Genomic DNA, 15,173 nt, shown 5'->3' with positions numbered 1-15,173 from the left:
CAGATTAATGGGTTTCACTGTAAGATTTCTATACTTTCATATACCATATTTTGATCATATCCACTCTCCCTTCTATACTCTTTTGCCCTCCCCTCTCCTTACTTCTCCTGAGTTCCCCCTTCCCCTTCACTAACAGTCCTTCGTCTACTTTTAGGTCCCACTTAAAAATAGATATTGTCTTTTCTGTTTCTGTTTTGTTATATTTTTAAATTTCCACATATGAGAGAAAATGTGATGTTTTTCTGTGTTTGGCTTATTTTGCTTAACACATGGTTTTCAGTTCTGTCCATTTTCCTGCAAATGACATCGTTTTGTTCTTTTATGGGGCCAAATAATATTCCATTGTGTGTGTGTGTGTGTGTGTGTGTGTGTGTGTGTGTGTATCAATCACCCTTTCTGTATTCATTTATCTGCTGAAGTGCACCAAGGTTGATTGCAAATCCTGGCAAGTATGAATAGTGCTACAGTAGACCTGGTGTCAGGTATCTTTTCAGTATGCTGACTTTATTTTTTTCTGGTATATATCCAGGAGTGGTATAACTATATGGTAGCTGTATGGTAGTTTTATTTTTGTTTTTTTGAGGAACCTCCATACTGTTTTCCATAACAGCTCTACTGTTTATATTCCCACTAACAGTGTATCAGGGTTCCTTTTTCTCCACATCATTAATGGTGTTTGTTATTTTTAATTTTTTTAATAATAACTGCTATAACTAGTGTGAGATGGAATCTTCATGTAGTCTTGATTTGAATTTCTCTGATGGCTAAAGATGTTGAGCTTTTCATATGTTTATTGGCCATTTGTACTACTTTTGAAAAGTGTCTGTTCAGATCATTTGCCAGTTAGTTGATTGGATTACTTGTGCTCTCATTGATAAATTTTAGAGTTCATTATATATTCCGGACATTAATACTCTGTCAGATGAATAGCTGGCAAATATTTTTCCCATTCCATAGACTGTCTCTTACTTCTATTAATTGCTTTCTTTGCTGAGCAGAAGCCTTCTGATCTGATTTAATCCCATTTGTTAATTCTTGCTTTTATTTCCTCTTTGCCTGTATCTACATGCTGAAGTGTTGCCACTCTGCTTTCTTCTAGCAGTTTCAAAGTTTTAGACCTCACATTAAGGGCTGTGATCCATTTTGAGTTGATTTTTGTACAGAGTGAGAGGTAGGGATCTGTTTTCAATCTCCTACTTGTAGATTCCCAGTTTTCCCGGCACCATTTGTTAAAGAGGCTTTCTTTTCTCCAACATAGGTTTTCGGCAACTTGTCAAGAATAACATGGCTGTAGATGCGTGGGTTTATTTCTGGATCCTCTGTTCTTTTCCATAGGTTTACATGTCTGTTTTTATGCCAATACTTTGCTTTTTTTTTTTTTTATTTCTATGGTTCTCGACATCTTTGGAAATCAGGTATTGTGATGCCTCCAATATTGCTCTTTTTGCTCATGATGGCTTTGACTATCTGGGGTCTTTAGTTTAAAAACTGGCCACCACAACCAGCATGTTAATATGGCAAAAGGGACAATATATAAAAAATATTAAATTGCTAGCAAAGAGGTATTTGGCAAATTCAAAGTCCATTCCATAGTACTTCACTATTTTTAAAAATAGTATAGATAACTATTTCCTTAACAAGATAATTAGTATCTCAAACTAACTGGATATTGTTCTTAATACCGAGACACTACAACCATTCTCATCACTGTCAAATGTAAAACTCTGATGTTCACCTTCATGGCATCAGATATTACTCTGGAAGTTCTGGTTCATGTAACAAATATGAAATTTTTATTTATTTACTTATTTAGCAGTGCTGGGGATTGAACCCAGGGCCTCACATGCTAGGCAAGCACTTGACTACTGAGTTAACATCCCCAGCCCTACAATCTGAAATTTTTGAAAAAGAGATTAAAATATCATTTGGGGGAAATGATATGATTGTGATCCTGGAAAACTGACTACTCATCCTAATTGTCTCAATCACAATCACCATCCTTGCTACTGTCATGAACATAGTTACTACCACTTCATCACCACCACCATCACTGAATCTGTTATTCATTGATTGAGTGCTCACTGTGTTCCAGACACTGTATTAAGTACATTAGACGAATTAACTCACAATCACAGAATTTTCTGTGAGGTATGTTGTGTTATTATTCTAACTTACAGATAAAGAGAGGTACAGAGAATCTAAGACACCTACCTAAGGGCACATAACTAATATTGGATGGATCTAGAGAAATAAAGAGGAATAGTTCCAAACAAGATTTACAATTTTAGGAAATACAGGAAACCATGAAATAGTATATATGGAAACTCAACTTCTCTTTGATTGCCAGGTGTAGTTCAGTTTGATTGCCAAATTTATTATTCCATTAAGCAAGATACATACAACCAAAATACTGATAATTGGAGTCAAAATAGTTTTAACTCACACCATAACAGCTTAATAATCAACAAGTTATAACATCATACTTTTAAGCAACATTCCAGACAATGTAATTGCAAAACACCATAAAAATAAATGCCCGCAGGACCCTAGTAACCTGGAGAGAGGCAGAAGTGGCAGCTGTTGAGAACCTGACTCTCTTTCCACCTATCACTTAGTGCCTCTTGTTTGGACAGGCGGCCCTGTGGAACAGAGGCCTGATATGACCAACATCCTGAGAGAGAGCTATTCCTACAGTATCAAGACCTACCTTCAACATGCCATTGCTGCTAACATGAAAACGAGGACAAATACCTATGTAATGGACTCAGATAGAAACCTCTATGATCCATGGCCAAGAAATTTGGGAGGCATTTTCAACATGTGAATTTGCAAGTTAGGAAACATTTTCTGTTCCTACATTCTGCTATAGGTATTAGAGCCCCACTCACCCATAAGTGCAGTTTGGGTGGCACAGGTGGCAGACACGGCTGGCATCTGCATATTTCCAGACCAGGGTGTTGTTTTCTCCCATGATTCCAGCTGGGCAGGTCTTGACACAGTGGGGGCCATCGATGTAGTGGGCACACTTTATGCAGTTGTCTGGTCCCTGCACCAAAGCACAGAAAAAATATCTATGTTTCTTTCTCTTTCTAAATGGGAAAAACTTTTTACTTAAAGATATTTAGTGTGATACAAGAAAGCTAAATGATATATAGAAATTCCTAAAATATAAAACAATTTCTGTGAATGCTCTTGTTGGATATGAACATAGTGTGAAGTTTAAAGTTTTCTGACTTCAAATGCATGTAACATACAGAGACATAAAATAAACTATATACTTTGTTGGTTTTGCTTGACCCATCGTAGGCATCTTTCCTTGTCAAATCCAACTTGATTGTTGTACGTGTTTGTTTATTTTTGGGGTGTCGGGGAGAGAACCAAGGGCCTTCCTACCCAGTTCTCCTCCCCTTTCCTTCCCTCACAAGGCTTGCTGTGTGGTTCAGGCTGGTTTTGAACTCCTAGGCCCCAGTGCTCCTCCTGCCTCAGACTCCTGAATAAGCTGGGACTACAGGTATGTGCTACCACATATACATTTATATCCTTACTGGTTAGATAGTCTTTCTCATACGTTACATTTTAAGTTAAAAGGAAGCACTAAGAGAAGCCAGATTTATTGAGGCAAATTTAAGAAAACCTACATCATTGTTTCTCCAGGGACAAAAGGCAGAAGTGCTGACTGAAGAATGGATGTGTAACACCCTTCATTTGATCCTGTCTGTGAAACTTGGAATGCTCTTTCAAAACTCCCAGAAACGAAAGTACTGAGCCTGCTTGTGTTGGGTGCCTCACACTTCATAAGGCAGCTGGACTGAGATGAGGGAAGGGTTTTCCTCTGGGCTTTGCTCTCTAATGTCTCAGTTTTGTCTTTTCAAAGGCTGAGTGTAATTAGACCCAGAACAGCCGGAAGACTAAGTCAATATCACCAAGTATTCTATTATAATGATGAAAATTTAACTCAGCACCATGTAAACCTATCAACCAATGGTTTACTTTATAACCAATCATGTTGACAGCCTAGATCTCTATCTAACATAGTCCTATTATCCTCTGCCTGATGTAGCGACAACTTCTGAAAAATATTTTCAATTAGTAGTTTTAGATGTGGCTGCTGAAGCGCAAATCCAAATAGAGCTCTGTATATACAAAATATCAAGAATTAACAACATCAGGATATTTGGTATTAGAGAGACCTGAAGTCTCACTTGTGTGCTTAACAAGATTGTTATTGAACACGTAGATTAAAAACTGCAAGTTTTAAAATGTTTTGCTACAAGTTTCTTTTAAAATTCTTCAACTTATTTAAACTGAATGTTAAACAAGAATTTGATGATATTTGCTTAAAATGAAAAAGAGATGTCAGAAATGGTGAAAAGTAGCCCAGCATGGTGGCGTGCACCTGTATTCCAGTGACTTGGGAGGTAGGAGGATCGCAAGTTTGAAGTCAGCCTGGGCAACTTAGTGAGATCCTATCCCCAAATTTAAAAAAGTAAGTAAAAAGGGCAGGGTGTATAGCTCAGTGGTAGAGCAACCCTGGGTTCAGTCCCCAGTTAAAAAAAAAAAAAATGTGAAAAGTGGCTAAGAATAAACCAAAGTCCACCACAGCTTTCCTGAGCTCTGGTGAAGGAATGGTCATGGTTAAATGTGCTTGGGGTGCTGAAGTGGAAAGGTGAAGGTTGTCACAGGTGTGAGATAACTTCACTCACACACAGCCTCACTGTTACAGCTTGAAGATCTTGCCCACCTCTTCTCTGGAAGAAGGGCTTGGAGGCTGTCCTCCCAGCTAAGGAAATCCAAGTTACCACTGTTTCTGCTCCTGTGAAGGCTTTTTCTGTGAAGTGAGAGTGGATAATAGTAGAGGGACTCCTTACCCGGCCTGTGCAGGTTATGTTCATGATCTGGGGCAGGCATTCTGGATGGCACTGGATGCACTCAGAATTCTCCACAAACTCCCTGGGCTCCCTGAGAGAAGGAAAAAGGAAACTGATGATGTCATCCCCTGAGAGGCTCTTCCAGATGCAGGTGGTTAGGTGACACAATCCCTGCTCCCAGAAATGCAGAAAAGTTTCAGGTAAAGGTCAAAGAGTTGGGACTCAGAGACTATACTGTAATACCTTATACTAACTGTATTAATCAAATCCTTGGTCATCTTTTCTCCAAAACATAAACACGCAAGCTTCATTTACAATAAAAAAAAACTTCCCTGTGTTTTTCTATAAGCCTAATTTCTGTTATACAAGGTTAGCAAGCCAAAAAGAAAAAGAAAAAAAGTATTTAATGAGGCCCCTCCCTCTCATAACAGTTCCATGGATATGTAAATTAATCTGGATAGAAAAGGTTACTGTAGGTGAAGGAAGGAGGGGAAGCCAACTCAGTGGCTCTTACTCAAAATGGCAAATGTTGAAGACAGGTGTGAAAAATTTTGCTTGTAATATTTTCAACCTTCCTCAAGATTTGTAGATAAAAGCAAGAAGCTGATGCTTGATTAAAAAGACAAATAGTATGACAGCTGCTATGAAGACTGAAATCTCCCTGGAAACTAACTCTAAATCTTCACTCCAAGCAGAGAACAAGGAGTGTTTGCACCCAACAATATATGTCATGGGTCCTCCTTTAGACAAATGGCATCATTTAAACTATGACACAGAGTGATTTTCTGAGCCTCATTTCTGGGTCAAACCGCCGCTAAGGAGCCAGTCTTGCAAAGGGTGCTGCTGAACACCAGGATTCTCCACACTAATAGAAAGACATGGGTCACTGGATATGGTTATTTTAGTTACCTTGTCTCTTAAAAGAGACTTGAAAATTGTACACATGAGAGTCTATTTGAGGCCGTAAGGATTGCACCAATTCCTTACTTGAAAGAGTTCTATCAGTTATGCAAATCATTCTAAGCCTAGCAGCTAAAGAATTCCTCCAGATTGAACTTGATCTTCCCATCCTGCCTCTAAGTATTTTAGGATCCAAGGTGTGGTCCATGCCTGATAGTGAAACAGGAAGGAAGATTTCCTACAGCCCACCTGTAATTCCTATGGCCCTTCTCCATCGAATTTTCCCTTTCTCTTTAAATTTTTAAAAGAATTGCCTCTGCTTATCTATCTTTCAATTTCACTTTCCAATTAATTTATTTTAGTCATTATTGCTGGTCATTCAAAGGCTTATATCAATCTTGAGATTCTCAGAGTATCTTTGTATTGATTGTAGTGAAATTCAACAAACATTATACAATTATTTCCTTCCTGGTCCCTTGTTATATTTAAAGTTACTTCTACTGTTCAATGTTCAGTGTATATGGGGGCACATAAAACAAAAATCGACCAGGAAATATGATTTGCATTAATAGATTTGGACACACCAGGAAGATTACACTATAAAGAAAGGATCAATGACTATTCTTTTGGTCACTGGAACAAATTGTAACTGTTCTATTTGCCTTGGGAACATTGCACAACTTAGAAAAATGTACACTATTTCCAGGAAAAGAAATTCTATAAATTATTGGACTGAACTAAGTTAATAATCAAAAAACGTTGCTTACTTCATATCATGACGAACAGTTCAGCAAAAAATCAACAGAGGCAAACGAGTTAAAAAGGTAAAAACAGCAACAAAGGGAAAAGAAAAAAAGAGAATCAATCTGAATAATCATAAATCTAGAACAACAACCCTGTGACTTACTTTTGATCAAGACAAGGGGAATGAAAGAACAGTATCTCACCCCTCTAGAATGTTGCACTTTTCCACACATTCCTTGCCTCGGCTGACATTTTGGCAGGAGACGCAGTCTCTGGGTTCAGGGCCCCAGCAGCCCTCGGATGAGCACAAGGGATTACAGATGTGGCCTGTGTCCTCTGAGGAGACAGTGAGTCACAGGAGTCAGTTATAGAATAGGGACCAGAGGGAGCAGAAGATACAACACCTTTTAGAAGGGGGCCACGTGCTCTGCACAGACCAGACAGACCAGCTGGGGGCTACTGGAAGGAGTAGGCACCAAGGCCATCTGCAGACTCCATCCTCCCTGCGGGTGCCCAGGGTACCCTAGACCAGACCCTGGTGGTAGTTTGATGACAAATGCCACAACACACAGAAATAGCAGGGAAGGTTACAGTCAAATGCTATGTGCTAGTTATCATGCCCAGAGCTTCTAGTGCTGAATTTCATTTAATTCTTTCATTAGCAACTGTGTTATAGGAATAGCTATCATCACCATTTTATAGATAAAAAAAGTCAAAGTCTAAAAAACTAAGTAAACTGGCCAAGTTCTCAAAACCCAGGTGGGTCAGACCAGCACTGGAACTTAGATCTGCTTCTGCCTATGGTCAGGTCTTACCACAAAGCTGGGTGTACTTGCCAGCTTCAAAAGCTGACTTATGAAGCTAAAATCAGGATAGAAAATGTTAGTGTGAAATGTCATCCCATTCCTGTGTACATGTGTATGTATATGTGCATGTCTGTTCATGCATGTGTGCATGCCTAGCTATAGTCATCAGAGGCTGAAATGAGTAGGGAGTAACCTACAACTAAAGCATAATATAACTATTACTAAATTTAATTATTTAAATTGCAAATAGTTGGTAGTCTAAAAATATGAAAATATGAAAAATATGAATATTCATAAGAATGAAAACATTCTATGAAATGAGAATGATCTGGAGATAATTCTGGTGAATTTCACATGGTATCTTCACAATTTGGAATATATAGATTTTCATTTGCTTCTTAAGGAATGAAAAAATTAATACAAATGTTTGGGAATGGTTCTTCTATATTCCACCTAAAAATAACTGGCCCCCAGAAACTATTTGCACAAATGAAATGAAAATGGATCACTTACTGCAGTTTTTTTCACCTCTGTTGTTTATAATTTTGGTTTTCTGACTGGAAGTTCCAAATAGTTTTTTCCAGTTTATTGTGTTTGCATAGCACAAATTTCGGTTTCCTGAAATTATCACATCTCCATCACTTATCTCCTTCAGGGAGCGTAATCCCAAGGATGTTATGTTCAAGCCAACAACTGCTAGAGAAAACTGACCGCTAAATTGGGGAAAAGAAGAATAACCTTGTGAACAATGATGTAAACAACATACCACTAAAAACTTAATTTTGTTGTTCTGGACCACTTACATCTACTACCATCTTCCAATGATTGTAAGTTATATTCTGAAAGGTATACATTATAATTTTGGAAACTGTAAGCGGTTAAGTGGTTTTTTTTTTTTTTTTGGTACCAGGGATTAAACCCAGGGGTACTTAACTAATGAGCCACTTCCCCAGCCCTTTTATTTAAAAAAAAATGTTTTATTTTGAGTCAGGGTCTTGCTAAAGTTGCTCAGGGACTTGCTAAGTTGCTGAGGTTGGGTATGAACTTGTGATCCTCCTGCCTCCACCTCCTGAGCTGCTGGGATTACAGGTGTGTGCCACGGTACTCAGGGGGAAGTGTTTTTAAGCCTTTCCAAGGACAAACCATTTCCTCATTCCTTTAGTATCTTTAACCTCAGAAACAGACTTGGAGGGAGACTGAATAAATGCCTTCATGACACTTTATTTACTACACTTTAATTTTTCTTGGAAATTGAAAACATGTTTTAGCCTCTGAAAAACCCAAAGGTACTTTAAAGGCTATAGATTTGTCTGTCTCTCCATCAATCTAACCACCTACCAGTTACCCAGTCATATATTTACTGAACAAACATTTGTGGTACCATGTGCTAAATTTTAGGTAGATTAAATATGTGTTTTCTACTTTCAAGGACCCCTATATCTAGAGGTGAAATAACTCATATAAGCAGAGTATTTGAGCCTAGAGAGATGAATGCAGCAAGTGTAAAATCCACGGCAGAAGCATGGGGCATCTAAATAGCCCTGCAAAGGGAAGCTTCCCTGAAGCCATGATGTCTGAGGTTGTGACCTGGAAAGCAGGACCCTGATATTTTACTCTACAACTAGGACTCTCTAAAGTGTTCAATATGTGTGCATCAGTTGACTGGATGAAAGATACTGAAATGAAAGGGAAGAAGTTCCAAACTACCTGGGCTGGGTGTTGAGAGTCATGGGCTGCTGCACATAAAGGAGCAGGTGGGAGGACTGGGGGATGGTACAGGGAGGGTGGATGAGTTGGAGCACAGAAGACCTTGCACCCCTCAGGGGAAGCTTGGATTGCTGTTTGTGATTGGCTGGAAACCACAGGGGAAAAATCTGCACTTGTAGGAAGCTCACTGGACAAAAGGATGGGGAAGAGGCCAGTTGAGACAAGACTGAGTGAAGAGTCTTATAATTATGGTGTTAAGTGGCAAAGGTGTAAAGTATAATTTGGCAGCTCCTTCTCTCCCTACTGTTCTTCTCCTCCCCATCTTTTCTCCCTTCCTTCTCCTGTTTTCCTACAACCTGGTTCCAGAGAAACCAGGAAGGCCCTGTGCAGGAGAAAAGTAGGAATTTTCTCCCTGCCAAGATACCAGGGGCCAGATTGGGGTCTTCCCTGCAGGACAGACCTGGGAGTTTTGGGGAGTAATATTCTGGAACTCATGGTAACCTTGTGGCAGAAAGCACTGGATATTACTGGATTTTTCCCTTAATGTGAAAAAATACACAGCCTTCATCTTGCTTAAATGCCTAAAGATATCAGAAGTGGTATATTGTAGTTATCTAAACCATTGCTCTAAATATCTCATCTTTGTATGAACCATGGCAAAGAAGGCATTCCTGAGAATTCAGAGCAAAGGGTCTTTCAGGGAAGCAATAATAGCTGCATAATTATTTGGTTTTATTTATGTATTTATTACTGTGGTATAATAATAACTAGTAATGCAACACAAGGGTATTCTAGTACTGAGCCATAACCCCAACCCTTTTCATTGTTTTTTTTAAAATTTGAGACAGGGCTTTGTTAAGTTTCCCAGGTTAAACTTGTAATCCTCCTTTCTCAGCTTCCCAAGTCATTGGGATTATAGGTATGTGCCACTACACCTGGCTTAGCTGCATGTTTATTAGTATGAGAAGTGTTTGGTCAACAGACTTTATGGAAAGCAATGTATATTTTATGTGTCTGGTATTCTGATTTTTCTTTAATATTGCACAGTATTATGTAGTCCTTTTAAAGGTCAATTATGGGAAACACTTCTCATAACCAGACCATTTCCAAGGTAGATGTAAGCTAAAGATTTCCAAATCTCTCTTCCTCACCACAAAAATAATACTTTCTCTTACTGTGTTAAAGATGCTTTTTGTGTGTGTATGTATGTGTTTCTCTGTGTGTGGATTTCATTGTTGAAGCTGAAAGAGTGAAAATCCTGGAAAAAAATTTTGTGTTAAAAAGTCTCTCAGATCCCTTGGGTTGAATTTGCATAATCTTAATTGCATCATGACAAAACTTCAGACAAACTAAGACATTCTACAAAACACCTGGCCTATACTTTTCAGAGTGTCAAGGCCATGAAAGACATGCTAAGACACACAGATTGGAGGAGACTAAGACATAAGGGGTAAATGCAGTTCAGGATACTGGAGTGGACAGTGAGACATTCACAGAAAGCTGGTGAGCCCAATAAAGCCTGTAGTTTAGTCAACAGCACTATACAATGTCCATTTCCTTCATTTTGATCCTTGTACCTGCTCATGCAATACTTAGTTAACCTTAGGGAAAGCTGGGTGAAGGACATACGGGATGTCTTTGTACTAGTGTAGAAACTCATGTAAGTCTAATTTCAAACTAAATAAACAGAAAGTAATCTACCAGGCTTTGGATGTGGTCACTTACTGTTGCTTTGTCCTTCCACGTATGATTTCCAGGTTCTCAAAAGCATGGAGGTCAGTTCTGTTTTCAGGCCAAGCCTGAATCAGCAAAAACCCTAGAAGCAGAATGAAGACTCAGACATGTACCAGTTGACTTCCTTCCTTCCTTCCTGACTCTCTCTCTCTCTCTCTCTCTCTCTCTCTCTCATCTTTCTATCTAGCTATCTTTCTTTCTAGTTTGTATGAAATATTATTCTAGGGTTCTCAGGAGACTGTCATATGGATAGTGAAAATCTGTTTGGTTTGTGCTCTTCTTATCCTCTTTCTTCACTGAGGACATGAGCATGTGAGTAGATGCAAGCCAAGACCAAGTTCCACTTCCCTGCTACATCTCTTCCACCGCCCCCCTCCCACCCACTAGGCTGTGCAGCAGCCCTCATACCCTTTGGGGGCTTCATATCTGATCCCCCCAAACAGACTCCTGCTTTGATTATAGCTGCCAACTACACAGCAGACAACAGATAACAAATTTCAAATATTTTTCTTATTTAATTACAAATTTAAAACAAAAGTTGCTCTTTGGGTCTAACTATTCCCTTTTTAGAGATAAAAAAAGTGGAGCTCGGATCAATCATGGACCCAAGGTATGCCAAAGGCCAAGCAGGGATTTAAATTTAGTCTATAAGTCTTGAGACCTCCTACTGTCCCTCATCTTCTCACTTCTCCCTTCCCTCTACCCAATGCAGTTCCTGGGCCATCAAGACCACTGGTCTCAGCTGGGGAGAACAAGGAATTAAACATGTTCACTTCAAGCTGTGAGTGACCCCAGTCATGGCTTCAAGTGTTTGCATGTAGGGGAAACTGCATTTTTGAAAAGTATCAAAGGAGCAGAATCTCAGAAGAAATGTTTTTATGCCAAGGGAGAAAGAGATATGACCAAAGTTTTCCCTATAAAACTCTGATGTCCCATTTATGCTTCTAGGATACAGCAGCACAAACCTGTTATCTCCTTTACGGTTTTTAGAATATCCAGTTCCTTTGGATCTAGCGGAGGAGTACGTGTGAAGGAGTCCCTGAAAAGAATGGCAGAATGATTATTAATGACCTGTCTCCACGAGTTAAAGGAGCAGATTTTCTTTTTCTCTGCACAAGTAACTTAAGTGTTACTCACCCCCTAAATGCCACTGGTAGGATATGAAGATCTCCACTGATAGAAGTGCAATTTTTGAAGTGTTTTATATTTGTAGCATTTATGGAAAGCGTGTCTTTAAATTCACCAATTCCTATTCCGTTACAAACTGTTAAGATAAGAGAGACATTTGTTCTATTCACATTTGATGAATTAAGATGAACTGGGGTGCCATAGGCAGAGGGCAGCAGGAAGGGAATTCCTGTCCTGAGAACTCCTCCACCATGCCATTGTTCATTCATTTGACAAACAGAGGGGCAGCCCACTAAGTACCAGGACACGTACCAGGCTTGGGAGTTACAAAGGTGAAAGGAGATGCTGTTCTTGTCACAGTCCTCACTGGACTTGACTTCTCCTTCCTGTGGTTTCCCACTTGGGTGGTAGTTCAAATGCTCCCGATGATTCCTGCCCCTCCTCTTTCCCTCCACCACAGCACACCTGGGTCATAGGTGTTGCCTCTGAGCATAACCCTGACCACAGAACACCCCTAACCAAATCTTCTATGTTTCCTATTATCATAACCTGGCTTCCCAGATTTAATCTTATACTTTAAAGAAACAACATATATTGTTATTATAAAAAGAGTAGCATGTGTCCACCTGGAGGTGGTGGGAAGGAAGACCCGATCACACCCTGCAGGCTCCTACCTTTGCGACATGGCCCTTCACACTTCTTACACTTGCGGACACCATCCTCCTCCATCTCATAGCTGTCAGAACCGCAGGCCCGGACACACGAACCATGATCTGTCACCACATAGTTCCCTGAGGAAGAGACAACGAAAAGAATATGGCAAAGGCAGCAGCAGGTGCCCTGGGCCTCCCACGTACATCCTATGTCCTGTTGTACAGGGTCCCTGATCGTTGAGTTGAATTTATTTGAAGACAGAGAATGGAAGGCTACAAACAGAAAGGGAACCAAGTTCAATACCTTTCTAGACTGCAATATGGAGAAATATAGATGCTTCATCAAAGGCAAGAAACAACAGTGCAAGGGAAAAAACTGCATCCTCATCAGGTAAGAGCACTTCTTTGAAGCTCAATTTTCTCCATAGGCTTCATCTGCAGGACTTGGACTTAAATCTTGAATCTTTATTAAATATGTGAACCTAAACACAACTACTCTCTCACAGAACTGGCCACATTTGATGCTCATGTCATTCCTGCAGCTGGGCCTGTCCATGATCCTTTCTGATACAGCTGTGTGTCCCTTTGCAGGGAGGTAAAAGGAGAAGTAGATTTTGATCCCAGACAGATATCTTAGTCCTTTCCTCCACTTCCTTTCACACACATAATTTTTGTGTAAATATTAACGTCTTCACTAATTTTTAAGGAACTCTATATATTCCTACAGTAGATTCACAAAATATACTTACGGGACATTGGCAATTTTCCTGTAAACTGTCTGCTTTTGTTATCCTAGGCCTGAATGTTTTCATGGATTTTAAAGCTCTATTAAAAGCTTTAAAATTGTGGCAACTTTTTCTTTATCTTAGCTTGCAATTTACCTTTCAAGGGCCTATTATTTTATTTGCATATTTTTCTCTGTACAGTTTGAAATTCTTCATGCACACAAATCCAGCAGGGCAAATTCTCCCTCTCATAGATATTCTTTTACATTCTTCCCTAATGTCCTTTCTAGAAATCAAATTGTTTTCTAGAGCCCTTTAATTAGACATTGCTTCTCTTTGTCTGTTCAGAAATAATTCAGGTCACCACTTCCCTATAGCAGCCAGTAGGATGCAAATAAAAATAAGCAAAAACCAAACCAAAACAAGTGAAATAAAACAAAAATAAGGCTTCTGCAATACTTCTAAGAGGCATGATTTCACCATAATTTTAACCACTTAAGAAGGCAGCAGATCTGCTATTCTCTCTAATGAGGTCTGTTAAATAACTGGTTGGTACAAGAACAAAACAATGAAATGACCCAAAGAACTGTGGTTTTGTGCTAATCAGACAACTGAACACTCTGGACTACTGCAGCTGCTTTTAGTTTAGGGGGAAGCATGACAGGTGTGTTTCCTGTTAGGCAGCTGGGCCACCATAGACACCAGAACCAACACTGCCTCATAAGCAGAGTCTAAGGCCTTAGTGCTTCTCAGCACTGAACTGGGTCTCACCTTCACACCAAGCTGGGCCTCACCTCCACACCTGCCTGACAACAAGGCAAATGCAGAGCCCTCAAAAGCACCTGAGGTAGCACCTGAGCCCCCCATGGGGCTCAAGGATTCTAGTAGAAGACAAAAGAGGATATGGATGCCTGACAATTCAAAGGCTTTCCCAGGTGAGGAACTCACGGGGACACTTCTTCACACAGGTGGCACCGAAGCTATACTTCCCCTCGGGGTTGATATCCATCTGGTATGTGGTGGGGTTGTAGAGCATGAGTGGTGGACAGGTGTCCTTGCACGTTGCTTCATCTCGGAACTTGCGGCAGACCTGCACAGGAAGGACACAGGCCTGGTCTAGCTGGGTAAGGCTACTTGGTGCCCCACACGGAGGAAGCAAGGTGTTTTGATTTCAGATTAGAAAGGCTGAGAGAGTTCAGTGCTCAGGTGTTCAATCAGAGTAGAAAAATCTAGCAATGACCTTCAGCAGAGTGAGAACTTTCTCTCAAGAACACGATTTTTTCCCCTTAAACATTGTCTTAGCTATAATAATTTATGAATTATGATCTGAGAAAATAGATCTCTATCAATTTTCAAATGATGGAGTGATATTATTTTGAAATTCAATGTACACTGTATTTTCTTTATAAAGACACCTGAGTATACATTTTAAAATTTATGGATAAACTGAAGATAGCCTTCACTAGGAAGGGTGCTATGTATCTTTCTATTTGTTTTTTTTGAATTTATTTTTTAGTTGCCAATGAATCTTTTATTTTACTTACTTATATGTGGTGCTGAGTATCGAACCCAGGGCCTCACGCATGCTAGGCAAGTGCTCTACAACTGAGCCATAACCCCAGCCCCAGGGTGCTATGTAAAAAGGGTTACTCTCCCTGAAGCCTCACATTAGAATTGGCCCAGACCAGACCAACCAGGTCAAAATCCCCAGGGTAGCCTGGAGAGGTGGCGCTGTTATCCCAGCAACTTGGGAGGCTGAGACAGAAGGGTAGTGAGTTCAAAGCCAGCCTCAGCAAAAGTGAGGCACTAAGCAACTCAGTAAGACCCTGTATCTAAAAAAATACAAAATAGGACTTGGGGTGTGGCTCAGTGGTTGAGTATCTTTGAGTTCAATCTCTGGTACCCCAC

The 15,173-nt window shown here is 39.8% G+C and overlaps 1 protein-coding gene across 4 annotated transcripts in view; it reads right to left on the bottom strand.

Moving 5' to 3' along the window:
- Positions 1 to 15,173, bottom strand: part of Egfr (epidermal growth factor receptor) — a 192,827-nt gene that overhangs the window by 40,725 nt on the left and 136,929 nt on the right. For all 4 annotated transcript variants that reach the window (XM_047560764.1, XM_047560761.1, XM_047560762.1 and 1 more), the window contains exons 7-15: positions 14,214 to 14,355; positions 12,562 to 12,678; positions 11,897 to 12,023; positions 11,725 to 11,798; positions 10,751 to 10,841; positions 7,832 to 8,031; positions 6,716 to 6,848; positions 4,869 to 4,959; positions 2,889 to 3,046 (exon numbers count right to left, since the gene is read on the bottom strand). In XM_047560764.1, the coding sequence (XP_047416720.1) occupies positions 2,889 to 3,046; positions 4,869 to 4,959; positions 6,716 to 6,848; positions 7,832 to 8,031; positions 10,751 to 10,841; positions 11,725 to 11,798; positions 11,897 to 12,023; positions 12,562 to 12,678; positions 14,214 to 14,355 (1,133 nt within the window). The remainder of the gene's footprint in view (positions 1 to 2,888; positions 3,047 to 4,868; positions 4,960 to 6,715; positions 6,849 to 7,831; positions 8,032 to 10,750; positions 10,842 to 11,724; positions 11,799 to 11,896; positions 12,024 to 12,561; positions 12,679 to 14,213; positions 14,356 to 15,173) is intronic.

The sequence above is a fragment of the Sciurus carolinensis genome, chromosome 8 (genome assembly GCF_902686445.1).
Source record: "Sciurus carolinensis chromosome 8, mSciCar1.2, whole genome shotgun sequence".
Taxonomy (NCBI): Eukaryota; Metazoa; Chordata; class Mammalia; order Rodentia; family Sciuridae; genus Sciurus; species Sciurus carolinensis.
This window is presented reverse-complemented; position numbering and strand designations above follow the sequence as displayed.